A 15,074-nucleotide genomic window follows, 5' to 3' on the forward strand; every position below is an offset into this window, starting at 1 on the left:
ACAGCATGGATGACCCTGGACAGTATTATGCTAATGAATAAGCCAGTCAAAGAAAGACAAGTACCATATGATTTGCTTATGTGTGGGATCTATGAACAAAATAAAGTGGAGACACTCTTGGGTAAGGAGAACAGACTCACAGCCGTGAGAGGGGAGGGTGTTGGGGCTGGGTGGGAAGGGTGAAGGGATTAAGCAAAGAAAAAGAGACTCAGGGACACAGACAATAGTATGGTGATTGCCAGGGGAAGGGGTGGGGGGAGGTAGAATTGGGTAAAGGGGGGTATAAATGGTGATGGAAGGAGGCTTGACTTTGGGTGGTAAACATAATACAATATACAAATGATGTATTGTAGAATTGTATACCTGAAACCTATATAATTTTATTGACCAATGTCACTCCAATAAATACAATGAAAAAATATATATATATAAAGAAGAGTTGCACATAGTGGGTGATTCAAATCACTTTTAATTCCACCTCAGACTCCTGTCGAAAAAGTCACTGCATGAAGCTAGCCATTTGCAATAAATGACTTTCCAGACATAATTTCTGGCAAGAGGTTGAACTAAGCAAAATTTAAATATTTGAAGACAAGAACTGTATCTGAGCCATCGCTATTGCTCCTTATCACCCTCTCACCATGGATGGGCTCCCGGGGCGGTGTGAACAGTGGAGAATGTCCTGAGGGATCATCAATGTTGGCCAACTGGACAGCCTTTTTTTTTTAAATTGTTCAACTTGTCACTAAATACATGGTCAGTAATATTAAAACTTGCTGAATTATGAATGGAAGAAAATTTAGTTAATCCAGATTTGTGCAGATTTGGGTTAGCCCAAATTTGTTGTTAGCGAGCCTAACGACATTGAAGTCTAGATGGTGTCTACATCTACTCACCAATGTCTTATCCCTGTACTAGGTGGCCTTTGCTTACAGCTCTGGGCCAAGGTGAGTTCTTGCCATAGTTATTTATGGCCCTTTGGAATAATACCAGATTGGCAAGTATGTTTAAACAAATCAAGATGCTATATTGTTAAAAGTTCATGCACTTCTGAAAAACATTTCAGAAACAGCGGATACTTTCCTGAAGGCGGTTGTACTGTTATTTGTTCATCTATTAGCGTGATTCGGTGACTGAATCTCATTTCATGGCCTAAAGTACACACAGCAGAATCCCTTAGGAATGTTGCTGCTTTGAGTGGATGGCTGTAGGCTACAGGTCCATGCCATGTACTGAGTTGCTTTGCAATGTTAAAGCCTTGTTTCTTATTTACTTTAGGTCTTGGGGGCTGATGACGATCACGTGGGTGGCGGCTGCTCTCAGCAGCTGGTGACGGCTAAGGTTCTCCGTTTCCTCCTGCTCGTCCTGATTCCATGTATCTGCACTCTCATTGTCCTGCTGGTGATCCTGCTTTCCTCTGGTGGTGAGTGCGGTCATTATTTTTTAAAAAATGAAGTCAATATTAAAATTAACATGATTTATAAGAGTGATTTCTACTTAGTCCTTATGTAACCTAAAATATCAACTAAATAAAAGGGTTATCTGTTGACTGTCTTACGCAAATCTGTAGTTTTAGCCACGATAATCACTCTCCTAGTGACTATTAATATTAATTAATGGATTAATTCATTCAAAACATTTAAGGAGCGATTACTAGGCAGCAGAAACTTTGAAAGTGCCTGAGAACTCAAGGATGTTTAAATTAGTCCTTTCTTAGGAACTCACAGTTGAGAGGAAGAAATGATTGTCACACAAGGCAACACATGTTAACGACAGAGGCATAGACAAGGTGCTTTGGGGCAGTCAAAGGCTTCATGGGGCATTAACATTTTAACCTTTGGAATAAAGTTAATAGGAACTTAGGTTAGAAGGCAGTAGTACATGGGTCACGTTTGGCTGGAAAAAAAAGCAAGGGTAAAAGGATAGCTCATGAAAGATGGAGGTGGACTTAGGAAACGGGGTGAAACTTGGGCAGTGGTGGGAAATGCAGCTAGGTTGATGCATAAAGTGCAAATGACACAGAATCTTGCCAGTTATTTGAAGGGATTTGGGTTTTAGCACCTAGGTTCATCGGTTTTCAAACTCTGTTCCATAGAGTCAAGGTTCTGGGGAAAAAGTCCCAAGGGTTATGCTTTGATTTTCTATTTAAAAAAAATAGATCTCAAATGCACACAAACTAAATATTATATATTAATTTTGTACAGAGCAGAGGCCAGCAACCAAGTAATTGGTGCTGATAGATTCATTCATTTGTATTTGGATCTTGCTCTCCCTTTTTAAATGAACAATATCCTAAGTTAGAAGGTGAGCTGTTGTGGGGGGAAAATATGAAACTTTTCATTGATAGCTACTTACTGCTATGAATCAGATTTTTTTTCAACATGTGCAATCAAATAAAATACCCAAAAAACCCAACAAGATGATGCAGTTCTCATTGCACTACCAGTAATTTTGGAATTTTTTTATTTCACCAAAACTACATATTATTTTCTTATTGATTGGTTCCTAAGTTCCACATTTAGGATTTTTAAAGTAAATTAATCTCAACAAAGTACAGCTCATGTCTATGTTGTAGATGTTAGGATTTTATATGGTATTTATTTGCAAATAATATTTATCTTCTACAAAAATGCTTGGAAACCACTGCAATGGGTGGTGTTTACCATTGGCTGATCTTTTTAAGTGGGGAGAAATCTGATCACGTTTACATTTGCAAAAGACAACAGACCTGGTTACACTACTGAGGGTTGGAGGCAGAAAGAGATGAAGGCAGGGAAACCAATTTGGATTTCTACGTAAAAGATGATAAAGACTTGACTAAGGCATTTAGTGCATTAAAATCAACAGAAATCAAGGCGGATTGGTATGAGGGAGAAGTAGGAAGGAGTCAGCCTGTTTGATTTTTGTTAATGTAGGAAGTACAGGTGGAGGAGTGGGATGCAGGTAGGTGGAGGCAAGGTTGGAAGTTTAGTTTAGACATGGTAAGCTGGAGACACTTGTGGGACAACCAATACAGTGGACTCATAATTTAAGTGCATTAACTTAAGGAAATTCAACCGTGCAGGCTGGGCTAGGGCATGGACGAATATAAGAACTCCAACGTGTTGCCTTCCTAAGGCAATTTCAAGGGAAACTGTGACTAGACGTGGCTTTTTTGGCTGATGTGCTGACTTTAGAATTTCACCCCCACCCCACTGTTCCTGGTGTGAGGCCAGAGGTTGCAGAGGGAAGCCGAGCAGGGCTCCTGCGGCAGTCGTGATGGTGGGAGTCTCAGTGGTAGTTCAGCCGCAGGAGGTGATCTGGGGAGAGAAAGTGCACCCATTAAAAGCAAAGCCCAGGAGGGTGCTAGTATTTAAGGGAAAGACAAAGAAATGGAAAGGAGTAAGAGACACAGGAAGAAGGGCCAGAGAGGAAGGAAAAGAACCAGAAATGCTGGGTGTCATGAAGACAAGGGGGGAGAGACGGAGCAGAGGTCGAGGGTGAAAGTTAAGAAGGGGACAGAAAAAATGCGTCGGCCCAGGAACACGGCAGGCTTTCTGCGGGAGCTGTGGTTGCCCTGCCCATGCGCCCACCGGTGGCCTGCTCTTAGGCTAAAGGCAGGAAAAAACCCTGAATCTCATCTCTGCCACTCTCTTCTTCCAAGACTCAACGCCTTCCAGACTGGCCTGCTTTTGCTTCCTCCCCGGTGCCCTCCAGTAGTTGCTTTTTTGTATTTAGTCCAGCGTTCATAGTTGCTATCTCCGGGAAGGTCTGTCTGGTAGAAGCTCCCTCAGTCATACCACTGTCACTTAAAAAACGTGAATTCTCACAGTCCTGTGTCCAGCGGCTCACACGCATTGAGGACTATGTTCTTTCATTCTCAGGGTTGAATATCAGTTTTAAAACATACTTTTAAGTATCTCAGTGCTTAGAGGCCTCTGAGCAGAGGAGGAATATTATTAAAACAGTGCTTTAAGTGGGCTTACTATCTGTTTATTTATTAAATGTTTAATCTTTTTTTTACAGCTTTATTGAAATATAATTCACATACCATTCAATAGCTTTGGTGTGTTCACAGGTTAAGTGTGTGTCGCCGTAGTCAATTTGGGAACATTTTCATTACCTGAGAAAGGAACTCTGTGCCGTTCAGCGATCATCCCCTCTCTCCATCCCCCCTTCTTTCCTTCTGCCTAAAACTAAGCGGCCGATAATCTACTTTCTGTTTCTATACATCTCTCTGCTCTGGACATTTCGTATGACCATATGTGGGTTTTGAGATGGGCTTCTTTCACTTGGCGTAACATGCTTAAGGCTCATCCATGTCGTAGCATAAATTAGTACTTCATTCCTTTTTATGAGACCACGGAATAGTTCGTTATGTAGATATTCCGCATTTTGTTTATTATCAATTGATGGACATTTGAGTTGTTCTGATCTTTTAGCTCTTTTGAACCATGTTGCTGTGAACATTCATGTACAAGTTGTTGTGTGGACACGTGTTTTCGTTTGTCTTGGGTTTATACCTGGGGGTAGAATTTTTCCCCACTAATGTGTGGGGTTAGGAGGTGTGCCAATTTGTAGCCATTAATTTTTTTTTCAAGTGCAGCTGACGTACAACATTCTATTAGTTTCAGGTTAGTTGTAATTTTGATGTGGTTGTGGGAAGATGCCAGCACCACGTTTTTCAACTCTGCCACCTTGACTGGAAGAAGTTAAAATCTGTAACCATTTTTAAGTGCTATTTTGGCCTCTATATAGGTAACCTTTGGAAAGTGGAAGTTTTCCAGACATCTTCAAAAGTATTCTTTTTGTAATTCTGCACCAGTTGGTTTGATATAGATATATTGAAGTAATATCTGCCCAAATAAACATTTCTTTTTTTTATAACTGATATATTTGCTGTTGTAATGAGCAATAAAATCACTTTATATCTTTGTTTTAAAAACCTCTTTAAATTCTGCTTACTTTTAAAAATGTTCTGTTTGGTTTGAGTTTATAACTCCTTGCTCTTTCAAAGTTTTGTAGCTATTTCTGGGTCCACAAGGGTTGCTAAGGGATGCTGGAATGCCAGTTGTGTATCAAAGGGGCTCTAGCCTGAAAAGCCAAAGACATAATAGTGAGAGGATTATTGATTAAGAAGAGGTAATAAAAGCTCTGTGCTAACAAAAACAGATGCACTATGTGTCTTTAATTTTGTCTATTTGGGCTTCTGTCATGCATAAAGTCAAGATGATAAAAAGATTTCTGAAGATAAAAGAGTTGGACTTTATGAATAATTATTTTAGCAATAGGCTAGAGAAGAGAGCAGTAGCAAATTGTTTCTCACCTCAAACCCTAAACTGAAACTGGAGCTACAAATGTTCAATTTAGTTTTATATCGCTAAAACTGGCAGATAGTCTGAGATGCCCATTTGATTCCCAAAGATTTGAATTCTAAAATAAGGATTCAAGTTTTTGAAAGAAATTGAAAGGAAAATTAAAGCATGAGAAAGCTACAATATTATGCCTAGGTTTTCATTTCTTAATTTATAGTCTAATGCTGAAGGGCCATATGACATAGAAGAAAGAACTTATAACTTGGGTTTAGCATCTTACTCTCCCATTTACTGGATGTGTGACTTTAGGTAACATATTTTACCTTCTCTGTGAAATGGGGACTATAACTCTTATTTGTTTCACAGAATTGTTATGGAAGTCAAATGAAATAATATTTGTCATTGTTTTTATAAATGACAAAATTGATTATGAAAGTAAAGAGTTCGTTTTTGCTTATGAATATTATTATTAAATCATAATTATTTTAATAAATAGTTTTTTTTTACTTAAAAAGAACTAAAATGTGTTTATCTTATTTTAACTCCATGCATAAGAATTAAAACCTTTGTACTATGAACTATTGTCATAGTAACCCCATAAACCCATAAACCAAGCCACTGCCACAACTGCCAATAAAGTATCTAGAAAGGAACAGAGCTGACTGACTATTGGATTTGCAACATGATGACAAGTTTTACATGACTTTTATGCAGAGACCTGAGAGTCACTTTCAGAGGCTAATTCACTTCTAAGAATTAAACCTGCAGCAGGTTGCTCTGTCGCCACATGACTAGAAAAGTCAGCTTATGCCATGGAGCCCTTCATCAGACATTGAACTGATACTTACCCTAAATTATATTTATATTATATTATATTTGCAACTGTAAAATAAAATTATTTTGATATGTTGAGAAGCATGCGTGTAACAGATACAGTAGCAGATACGATTTGATACTGTTCATTCCTTTAACAACCATTTATTGCCTGTTATGTGCAAGGCCGTGCTACAGGCACTGGGAGCTGGAGTAAAACCTGCCCTCCTGGACTCACGGTGCAGTGAGGGAGGAAGGCATTAAGCAGAAGTCACATAATCAATTAATTACAACAGAGGTGACTCCCATGTGGGAAGAGAGAGTTACTATGAGAGCTTATGACAAGGGATGAACCCAATCTGAGGTGAGGGAGGCCTTCCCTAAGGGAGTGGCCCTTTAAATATGAATTCCATAATGAGGCTGTTGGAGGAAGGGGGTGATATGACTGATCTGGCTGGGGCTTTTAAAAGGCGTCTTTATTCCTCTCCCCCAAACCCTCTCCCCAAAGAGATGAAGGGGTTAAGAAGTACAGACTGGTAGTTACAAAATAGTCCTGGGGATGTAAAGTACAGCGTAGGGAATATAGTCAATAATATTGTGATAACTGTATAGTGCCAGGTGGGTACAAGAATATGACTGTCTAACCACCGTGCTGTATGCCCGAAACCAATACAAAATAATATTGAAAGTAAATAGTAATTGAAAAATAAAAATTAAAGTGCCTTTGGCAGCTGTGTGGAGAAAGGGTGAAAGTAAGTAGTGTGTATGGCAGGGAAGAAAATTGGGGGGTTATTACAACAGACTTAAAACGTGGTCCTTAGGGATGGTCTGCACTGAATTTTGCAAACTATTGTTCATCTCAATTTAATTGCACCAAAGTTATGGTCCAAAACCTCTCATTAGAATGCTCTTAACCACCCCCACCCCCCCACCCCCCTCTGGCTGCTGAAGACTTGGTTTCAAAGGCTCTTCCACTTATCCACATGAAAAATAAATTTTCTTTGTTTTAGCTATATTCTTATGAAGAATGGCCTACGGTGACCGCCCTAGTTGTCTTAATACTATGACAAGTCTATGTGTGGCCTGTTAATTGCTTGTTTTTGTCATGCAGTGAAGAAGAAAGAGAGAGATAGTGGTGGAGAGTATAGGAAACATGGCAAACAGTCCGTTTTTCTTCAGCTCCAGAGGGATTGTCCTCTGCACCAGTGACTGCCCTCTTCTCAAATGCCAGATGGACTGGAGTTTGTCGAACTGAAATACAGTTTTTCTCAGCAAATTTCTTAACAGCTTGTAGCTTTTGCAAGAACTCTGAATTATAAGGATCTTAATTTCCTAACTTATAATGCTGTATTTTGAATATCACTTTAAAATGGAAAACCTCCCAGATCTTTATTTCCCTACATATAAACTTTCAGACACTCTGTGACCTTTCATGACCTGACTCCACATTCCTTATTTAAACCTACAGATTCCTTTATAACCCTGGCCCCTCTGGTGCAGATTCATCAACACAGACTTCTCAAACTTGAGAATATATTTTCTTTATCTGCTCAGCCTGAGGTTATACCTAACATCTACAGCTTTTTGAAATGGTAGCCTAAGGCTTTGTACTCAAAGTGTGGTCCATGGACTAGCAGCACCCGCACCCTGGAGTCTGTGAAAGGCAGAATCTGGAATCTCGGGCCCCACTCCACGCCTGCTGAGCTGGCATCCTAACAAGATCCCTAGGCGACTCTGCACTTCCATCCAGTCTTACCCACTGCAAGGTGATCTTCCCCTCTTTTTCTTCTTTTCACAGTGGTGGATCCATCCTTACCAAAGCCACCAATGTTTTTTTATCCAGTGTGCAGCATTTTGAACCAATGTGTGTTGAACAGGACTTTAAAATGAAGATCCTGCCCTGGCCGGTTTTCCAAGTGGTTAGAGCATCGGCCCTCTGACTGAAGGGCCTCGGGTTTGATCCCTGTCAAGAGCAGGTACCTTGGTTGCAGGCTCGATCCCCAGCCCTGGTCGGGGTGTGTGTGGGAGGCAACCAATCGATGTCTGTCTCTGTCTTTCTGTCTGTCTGTCTCTCTATCTCCCTCACTCTTTCTGAAAAGCAATGGAAAATATCCTCGAGTGAGGATTGGAAAAAAAAAAACAAAAGAAGATCCTTATGCCTTCTTCCTGTGCTCGCTGACATCAATTTAGAATGAGCACGCTCGCTGCCGGTTAGTGCGAGCATACTCTCTTCCGTTCGGGTGTGACAGGCAGACAGGATCTTGCTCAGTCGTCACTGCTCCTTTTTCTTGAAATGCTCCTCTGCTCAGCCTGCCGATGATCGCTTCCGATTCTCCTTTTCTCTGCCTGCTCTTTCTCTATCTCCTGAAGCTCATCTTTCTCTACTTGTCCATTAAATGTCAAGGCGTCTGTCCTAAGGGCTCTCCTCACTTCACACCCCACCTCTCTTCGCGATGTCATTCACGCCCCTAACTGCCTTCATAATTCTTTCTCATCAGTGTCACTGTCTACCCCGGTGCCGAGCGTTCTGCTGGGCGTCTGAGATGCGGACACGTGTAAAAAACCTTCTACCTTCAAGGAGACGGAAAAGAAAAGACAGTTCCACTTGAGTGTATGTGTGATCTAAGCAGTGTGTCTCTGGGACACAAAGACACGAATTTGTGGGGGAGTCTGGCAAAGTGTTCTTCAGGAAATGTTCGGGTTGCTCCTGATTTACACTTTTCTCCTGATTTACATGTTTCACAGGCATGTTATGCTCAGTGTGTCTATAACAAGAACAAGAACAAAAGTAAGCTCCTGCAAATTCTATTTTTCATTTTCTATCACCCATTGTATCAGTCAGGATAGGCTATGTTATATTGTATAACAAAAATAATCCCCAAATCCTAGTGGTTTAAAAACAACAAAGGTCAGTTTTGCAGACATGTCACATGCCATTTGCAGGATGGCAGTGGGGTGGGGGTGGGGGGATGTGCTTTGCTCATTGAGGTCATTCAGGGAGTAAACTGATGAACCAGCCATCACCTTGAACCTTTGTGATTATTGTGTCAGAGAGAAAGAAAATGAACACTGGAGGCTCTTTCTTTTTTTAGAGTATATTATTAACTATAATCACCATGCAGTACATTAGATCCCCAGAACTTATTTATTGTATAACTGAAAGTTTGTACCCTTTCATCAACATCAAAGATGTTAGGAGACAAGAGATTGAGACCAGAGAATGTAACCCAAGCTTGTGTCCTAGTAGAACGGGAGAGAATGGAAAAATATTTGATGAACAGCACTAATGACCACCACCTCTATCGTGTCTGGGGGTACATTCCTTTACCTAGTAATTGAAACCTGAATCCTCTGATTCGTCCCCTTATGTTCTCACAGTTTTGCCTTGGAAAGCTTTCTCCCAACTGTGCCCTTTTATTCTCACTGCTTTTGCCTTGGCTCAGGCCTTGCTCTTCTCTCACTTGGACTATTGCAGTAGCCTTCTAACTATCCTCTAGACTTGACCCCTTTCAGGCATCATCCTGCTGCCAGAGTGATCATTCTAACGTCCCATCCTATTTAAGATCCTTCAAAAGTTCTCCATCACTACAAGATCTATTCCAAACCTTTAACGGGAACTGCCCTTTGCACTCTGGCGCCCAGTCCCTCTCCCTCTTCTCTTGCCAGTCCCCCGTGTGCTAGCCATGCTTAATTACTTGCTGCTAGGCTTCTGCATATCTTTTCCACTTTGCTCTGTCTAGAAAGTTCTCCATTCCCTATCGCCATGCCTCACCTCTCTCCTCCCAACAAATGCTTTGCTCAAACTTAGAAAATCTCTTTTAAGATTTATATCAAGGCTTATTTTCCTCTAAGAAACCTTTCCTGACTTTCCCAACTGGAATGACAGCTACTTCTCTATTTTTTGTCACCCGATTGTCCTATGCATATCATTCTCACAGCACTTGTAGCATGGTTTGTATTTTTAGACTACATGGCTGTCTCCCTCAACTAATCTATAAACATCTTGATGATAAGTGCCTCTCACTAGATTTTGTGTTCTCAGCAGAGAGTAAATACAACGTTTCGGGCACATAGAAAATGCAGACTAAATGTGTTACCACATGGCTAGAGAAACAAAGATAGGAATTAATTTCAAACTCACATAATAGGAAGATAAATTTGTTTACAGGCATATGGTGGTTGATTTTTTTAAGGTGTGTACCTTGTCCAAAGTGAGAAGTGTTTGTGAGTGTATGTGCATGTGTATGTGTCAGGTCCCAACTCAATTCTGGGTAAGTTAAATAACTCTAAGCTTCAGTTTTCTTCTCTTTAGAACTCTATGAAGAAGAGTTAGTTATAGCATCCGTTTCACAGGCTTCTTGGGAGGCTAACTCAGCAGATGCTTACGGTGGGAATACGTAGCAAGGTGCTTGTATTTGTTCCCTATTGCTGCTGTAACAAATTATTGCCAACTTGGTAGCTTAAAACAACACAAGTATATTACATTATAATTATGGAGGTGAAAAGTCCAAAATAGGCCTCTCTGGGTTAAAATGAACATGTTGGTTGTACTGTATTTCCTTTGGGGGCTCTAGGAGACGCTGTTGCCTGTTTTTTTCCAGCTTCTAGAGGCTTTCTGCATTCCTTGGCTTGTGGCTCCTTTCTGTTTTCAAAACGAGCAATGGCCCATTGAGTCTTTCTCACACTGCATGGCTCTGGCACGCACTCTCTCACCTCCTTTTACTGATTATAAGGACCTTGGGCTCCCCTGAATAATCCAGGAGAAGTTTTCCATCTCAGATTCCTTAATTGACATCTGCAGCATCCCTTTTGCCATGTAAGTTATGTAAGGTACCATATTCATAGGTCCTGGGGCTTAGGATGTGGACAACCCACTCATGGTAGGTGATCAGTAAAGCTTGGCTATTATTCCTGGAATTATAGACAGTTTCTTAAACAGTGTTAAATAGAACTGAAACACTTTTAAACCATACAACCTTGATACAATATAGTCTTCTATTAATACTTTAGCACGAAAGAGCCACCATTATCTCACTGCCAAAGTGGGTAAAGTGATTCGCTTTTGAAAATTTCCTTAGCCATTTTTGCTTTGCTGGTAAAAGGAAATTGGTATTTATTTAAAAGTACTTTAGTAGCCCTAAGGAAGACTATTTTACTTTCATTACTGTCATTGTGTAGTAATGACTAGCAGTTATTGAGAACTTACTGTGTGCCAGGAATTATTTCAAGTGTTTATATGTGTATTGAGCAATTTGACTTCAATGACCAGCCCCATGAAGGGAGGTACTTTTATTTTCCGTATTTTATGGCAGTTGAGAGTTTGTGCCAAGTTTCAGCATAGTAAGTGCTAGAGCTGGGATTTAACCCCAGGTGGTCAGGCTGTGGAACCTGTCCTTTTAACCACAGCACTATAAAAGAAGAAATGTGGAAGAATGAACACTCTACTTCGAACTAATAACTTAGCTTTTTTACAGCCCATCATGGTATAGCTTGAGAGTATTTAGTCTTATTGAGTTCTAATTTTTGTGCTTTTGAAAAAATGCATAACACACAGCCAACTGTGACTTGAGAGTTGGTCAGTTTCTAGGGATGCTTGAAAACAAATTGTCCTGTGAGTTCAGGCTTTTAGAAATAGGTCCTTTAGGCTCTTTCTGTTTTTCTATCTTTCTCTGTCTTTCTCTCTCAAAAGTATACTTTAGGAACATTAGCTGTAGAAACTATCATATATTATGTATTAAGTTTCTACTCTGCCATGCTGCTTTATGTGTAGAATTTAAGAGCAAGAAAGCTGCCTTTCTCTTTTTTCTATGTCAGTGTTTCCTAAGAAAGTTGATATTCAAAGGAGTAACCACATATTACCATTTCATCTTAAGGAAAAAGATAAAGGAAAGATTATTAATAAGGCTAATTGTTACACACAAAATGCTAAGAACAACTGTAGATATTTCATACAGTAAGGATCTTTTTTTTTTTTTTTTAAATATGTCTTCATTGATTTCAGAGAGAGAAAAAGAGAAGGAGAGAAAGATAGAAACATCAATGATGAGAGTCATTGATCGGCCGCCTCCTGCACACCCCCATCTGGGGATCGAGCCCGCAACCCGGGCCTGTGCCCTGACCGGGAATCGAACCCTGATCGCCTGGATCCTAGGTCGATGCTCAACCACTGAGCCACGCCCGGCCCAGCAAGGATCTTTTTAAATGACTTACTCAGGGATGGGACTATGAGGAATTGGCATTTGCTACGGCATGTTGACAGAGCTGGATGCTCATCCACGGGGTTAGCATAAGTAAATCAACTTCATGGACCTTCTGTATTCATTGCAGCCACATTGGTGGAAACCACATGTTATGTGAAAAATCTCTTTGTGCCCAGACAGGTAGAGAAGAGAGCAACTAACAAGTGGATGAAAATAACATTATAGCTAATTGATTAGTAACATTTTCTGTGTGAATGAAATGCATGTTATGTAGTAATCAAGTCTATCACATATTTATTTTGATCCAGAATAAATTCTAAATCATTTTAAAAAACAGTTAATGAAGGCTTTCATTTCACCTACTGCACTTGATAGTCACTCAAAATCACATAGACAGTTTAGATCGTGTGTTACCTGCACCACATGGTCATGATTTAGCTTTTACACGCCGATGTTTTATTTAGAACCCTTTGGCAGATGAAGCTGTTGACCTTAGTTAGTTAGAAAACAGCTGCTTTTCTATTTTGATTTGTAGTTAATGTTTTCCAAGTGTCGAGCACATGTAGAGACATTTTTTCCATAGACTGATATTAAACATTTTATTTATATTTCTTTTATTTTTAATGGTCCATGCATTGTTTGGAAATGTGAGAACCAATGAGAGCATTCACTGTAAATGTTTTTAGAAAAAAAAAAATCTCCCTTGGGTATTTCTCTAATGGATCAATATCAAATTCATTTATTTTAGTAGCATATTCAACTACATTGCTATATTCTAGGAGCAGTCTGTTATCTATTTTGACCAAGTTAAAAATACATGATCTCTTCCAAATTTTTCATAAGTTCCTGCCTAAAGTCAAAGCTAGGTGATCCCCAGTAGTCAGGTTTCACTCCTTGTTTTGTCAATGAGTGGATGAATACCTTGCGAAAATGACCAGTTGATAATCTTAGTTTAATAACTATTTTTCTAATTTCTTGTAATTATATTTTATACCTTCTGGTTCAAATGAAGGTGATTGAGTTTCTTCTTTTTTTGTGGGAATTAGAGTTTCACTTTTTGGGGGTATATTTTTTTCTATAAGTCCTGGTAAATATATGAGTCCCATTATTTTTATTTTTCTGCTACGCATAGTTTACTGAAATCTAGTGCAAACTGTGAAGAAACAAAAGATGACGGTGAGGAGGCACTATTGTGTCCTTTGGTGGCAGATGGAGATTTGGGGAGCACGTGTCCTGGGTGCTGAGCAGCATAAAATGGTGGGAGACACTGTGAAAGAGAAGGCAAGGAGGAAACACTGTAAGATTCACCACATTTTGTTTATTTGTGGCGAGTCTCGGGTGCGGTGGAATAGCCCTCAATTCTTTGGGTACCGAAAATCTAGATGAGAAAGCAGAAGTTTCTTCACGGCTACGTGGTTTGCAGTAGGAGAGAAACTCTGCTGATCAGTGGTGCTGGCCGTTGGCTTTCCCTCTGTGTTTGCCTGGGTAGAATGCGACTTGGGAAAGCAGCTGTACAGCTTTTTTAATATATTAAAAAAATGAATACTTTCAGTAATGTTTTAAAAACATATATATTTTTTGTCTTTCAGGAGTATTACCAAAAGCCTATTTGAAATCAAGTGGGAATGAACCTATGGCCACTGATGGTGACGTTCAAGTGCCTGATGTTATTCTGGCAAATGCCGTTTACCAGGAGAGCGCTGTGACATCTCCTACCCCTCCCAACACGCACGTTCCAGCCTGGACCACCGATGCTTCTCTCCCACAGGACCGAGGCCACAGGAACACAAGTAAGTCTGAAGGTGCGATGCATGTGCCCTTTCATGTCTGCGGAACCCACGGCGAGATTTTTGAGTGTGGCAACGGACGCTCTTAATTCAGTCACTTACCGATCATACAGGCAAAGCCCCACTCCCTGGCCCGGCAAGCCTAGCAGAGTGCCCTGTTCCTTGGCATGAGATGCCCTCCGCCCAGCCATCCAGATAGGGGCGTAAGTAAGTCATGAAGATGTATCAGTGTCATCCAACATTTCTCAGGCATAAAAATATTGACCGTTTGCCCCAGTATAGTGGCACTGATTTTGTGGTGCTTCACCTCTAAAAGTTTGTGCTTCTGCTTTGAAGTTTTAAGTTGCTTCCTTTGAGATGGTTAAATTAAGGTACTTATTTTGTTATTGGCACCTTGTAGGAGGGACCCCAGTTCTAGAATAGGATGCAAGTGATTTAACAGGAGCCACCCCCCATTTGCTTTTGACGTGTCCACGTGCTCTTGTTTCCTTGCTCCCCTCTCCTCCCTCTTTTATTGGCTGTGCAACTTACTGCACATGCTGGTGACTGACAGGCCATCTCACCTTGAGGAAAATGGCATGTGTGAAACTTCCGATTGAGGACAAATGGAGAGATTTGTCAGTCATTCCAGTAAAAGAGCTGGGAGAGAGAGAAGACAAAGTGTGGGGACTGGGTGGGCTAGCTGGTGGCACACAGTAGGCTCTGGAATGCGACTCTCTTCCTCAGTACCCCTCGGATTGTTTGGTAAAGTCACTAAGCGTCTGGAGTGTTGCTGGGAGAGGATCTGTGCGGACAGTGCCCAGGAGCTTCGGCTCTGCTCCAGTCAGCACTTTCTCTGCAGCCGTCTCGATTCTTATTTTCTTCCTCTTAAAGCGAAGTTGCGGGACTGGAACTCATAGCACGCCCAGCGCCCTGAGCATCTTCCTGCCCCTTCCTCCCTCTTTCTTGAAAACCCACAAGAGGAAATCACACCTGAGGTC

General features: G+C 40.7%; 1 protein-coding gene across 1 annotated transcript in view; it reads left to right on the top strand.

Annotated features, from left to right (window-relative positions):
- CORIN (corin, serine peptidase) overlaps positions 1 to 15,074 on the top strand; it is a 178,767-nt gene that overhangs the window by 23,869 nt on the left and 139,824 nt on the right. Inside the window, exons 2-3 of the mRNA XM_087827585.1 lie at positions 1,279 to 1,423; positions 13,897 to 14,097. Of these exons, the coding sequence (XP_087683711.1) occupies positions 1,279 to 1,423; positions 13,897 to 14,097 (346 nt within the window). The remainder of the gene's footprint in view (positions 1 to 1,278; positions 1,424 to 13,896; positions 14,098 to 15,074) is intronic.

This window comes from Miniopterus natalensis, chromosome 1, assembly GCF_054644295.1.
Source record: "Miniopterus natalensis isolate mMinNat1 chromosome 1, mMinNat1.hap1, whole genome shotgun sequence".
In the NCBI taxonomy this organism is placed as follows: Eukaryota; Metazoa; Chordata; class Mammalia; order Chiroptera; family Miniopteridae; genus Miniopterus; species Miniopterus natalensis.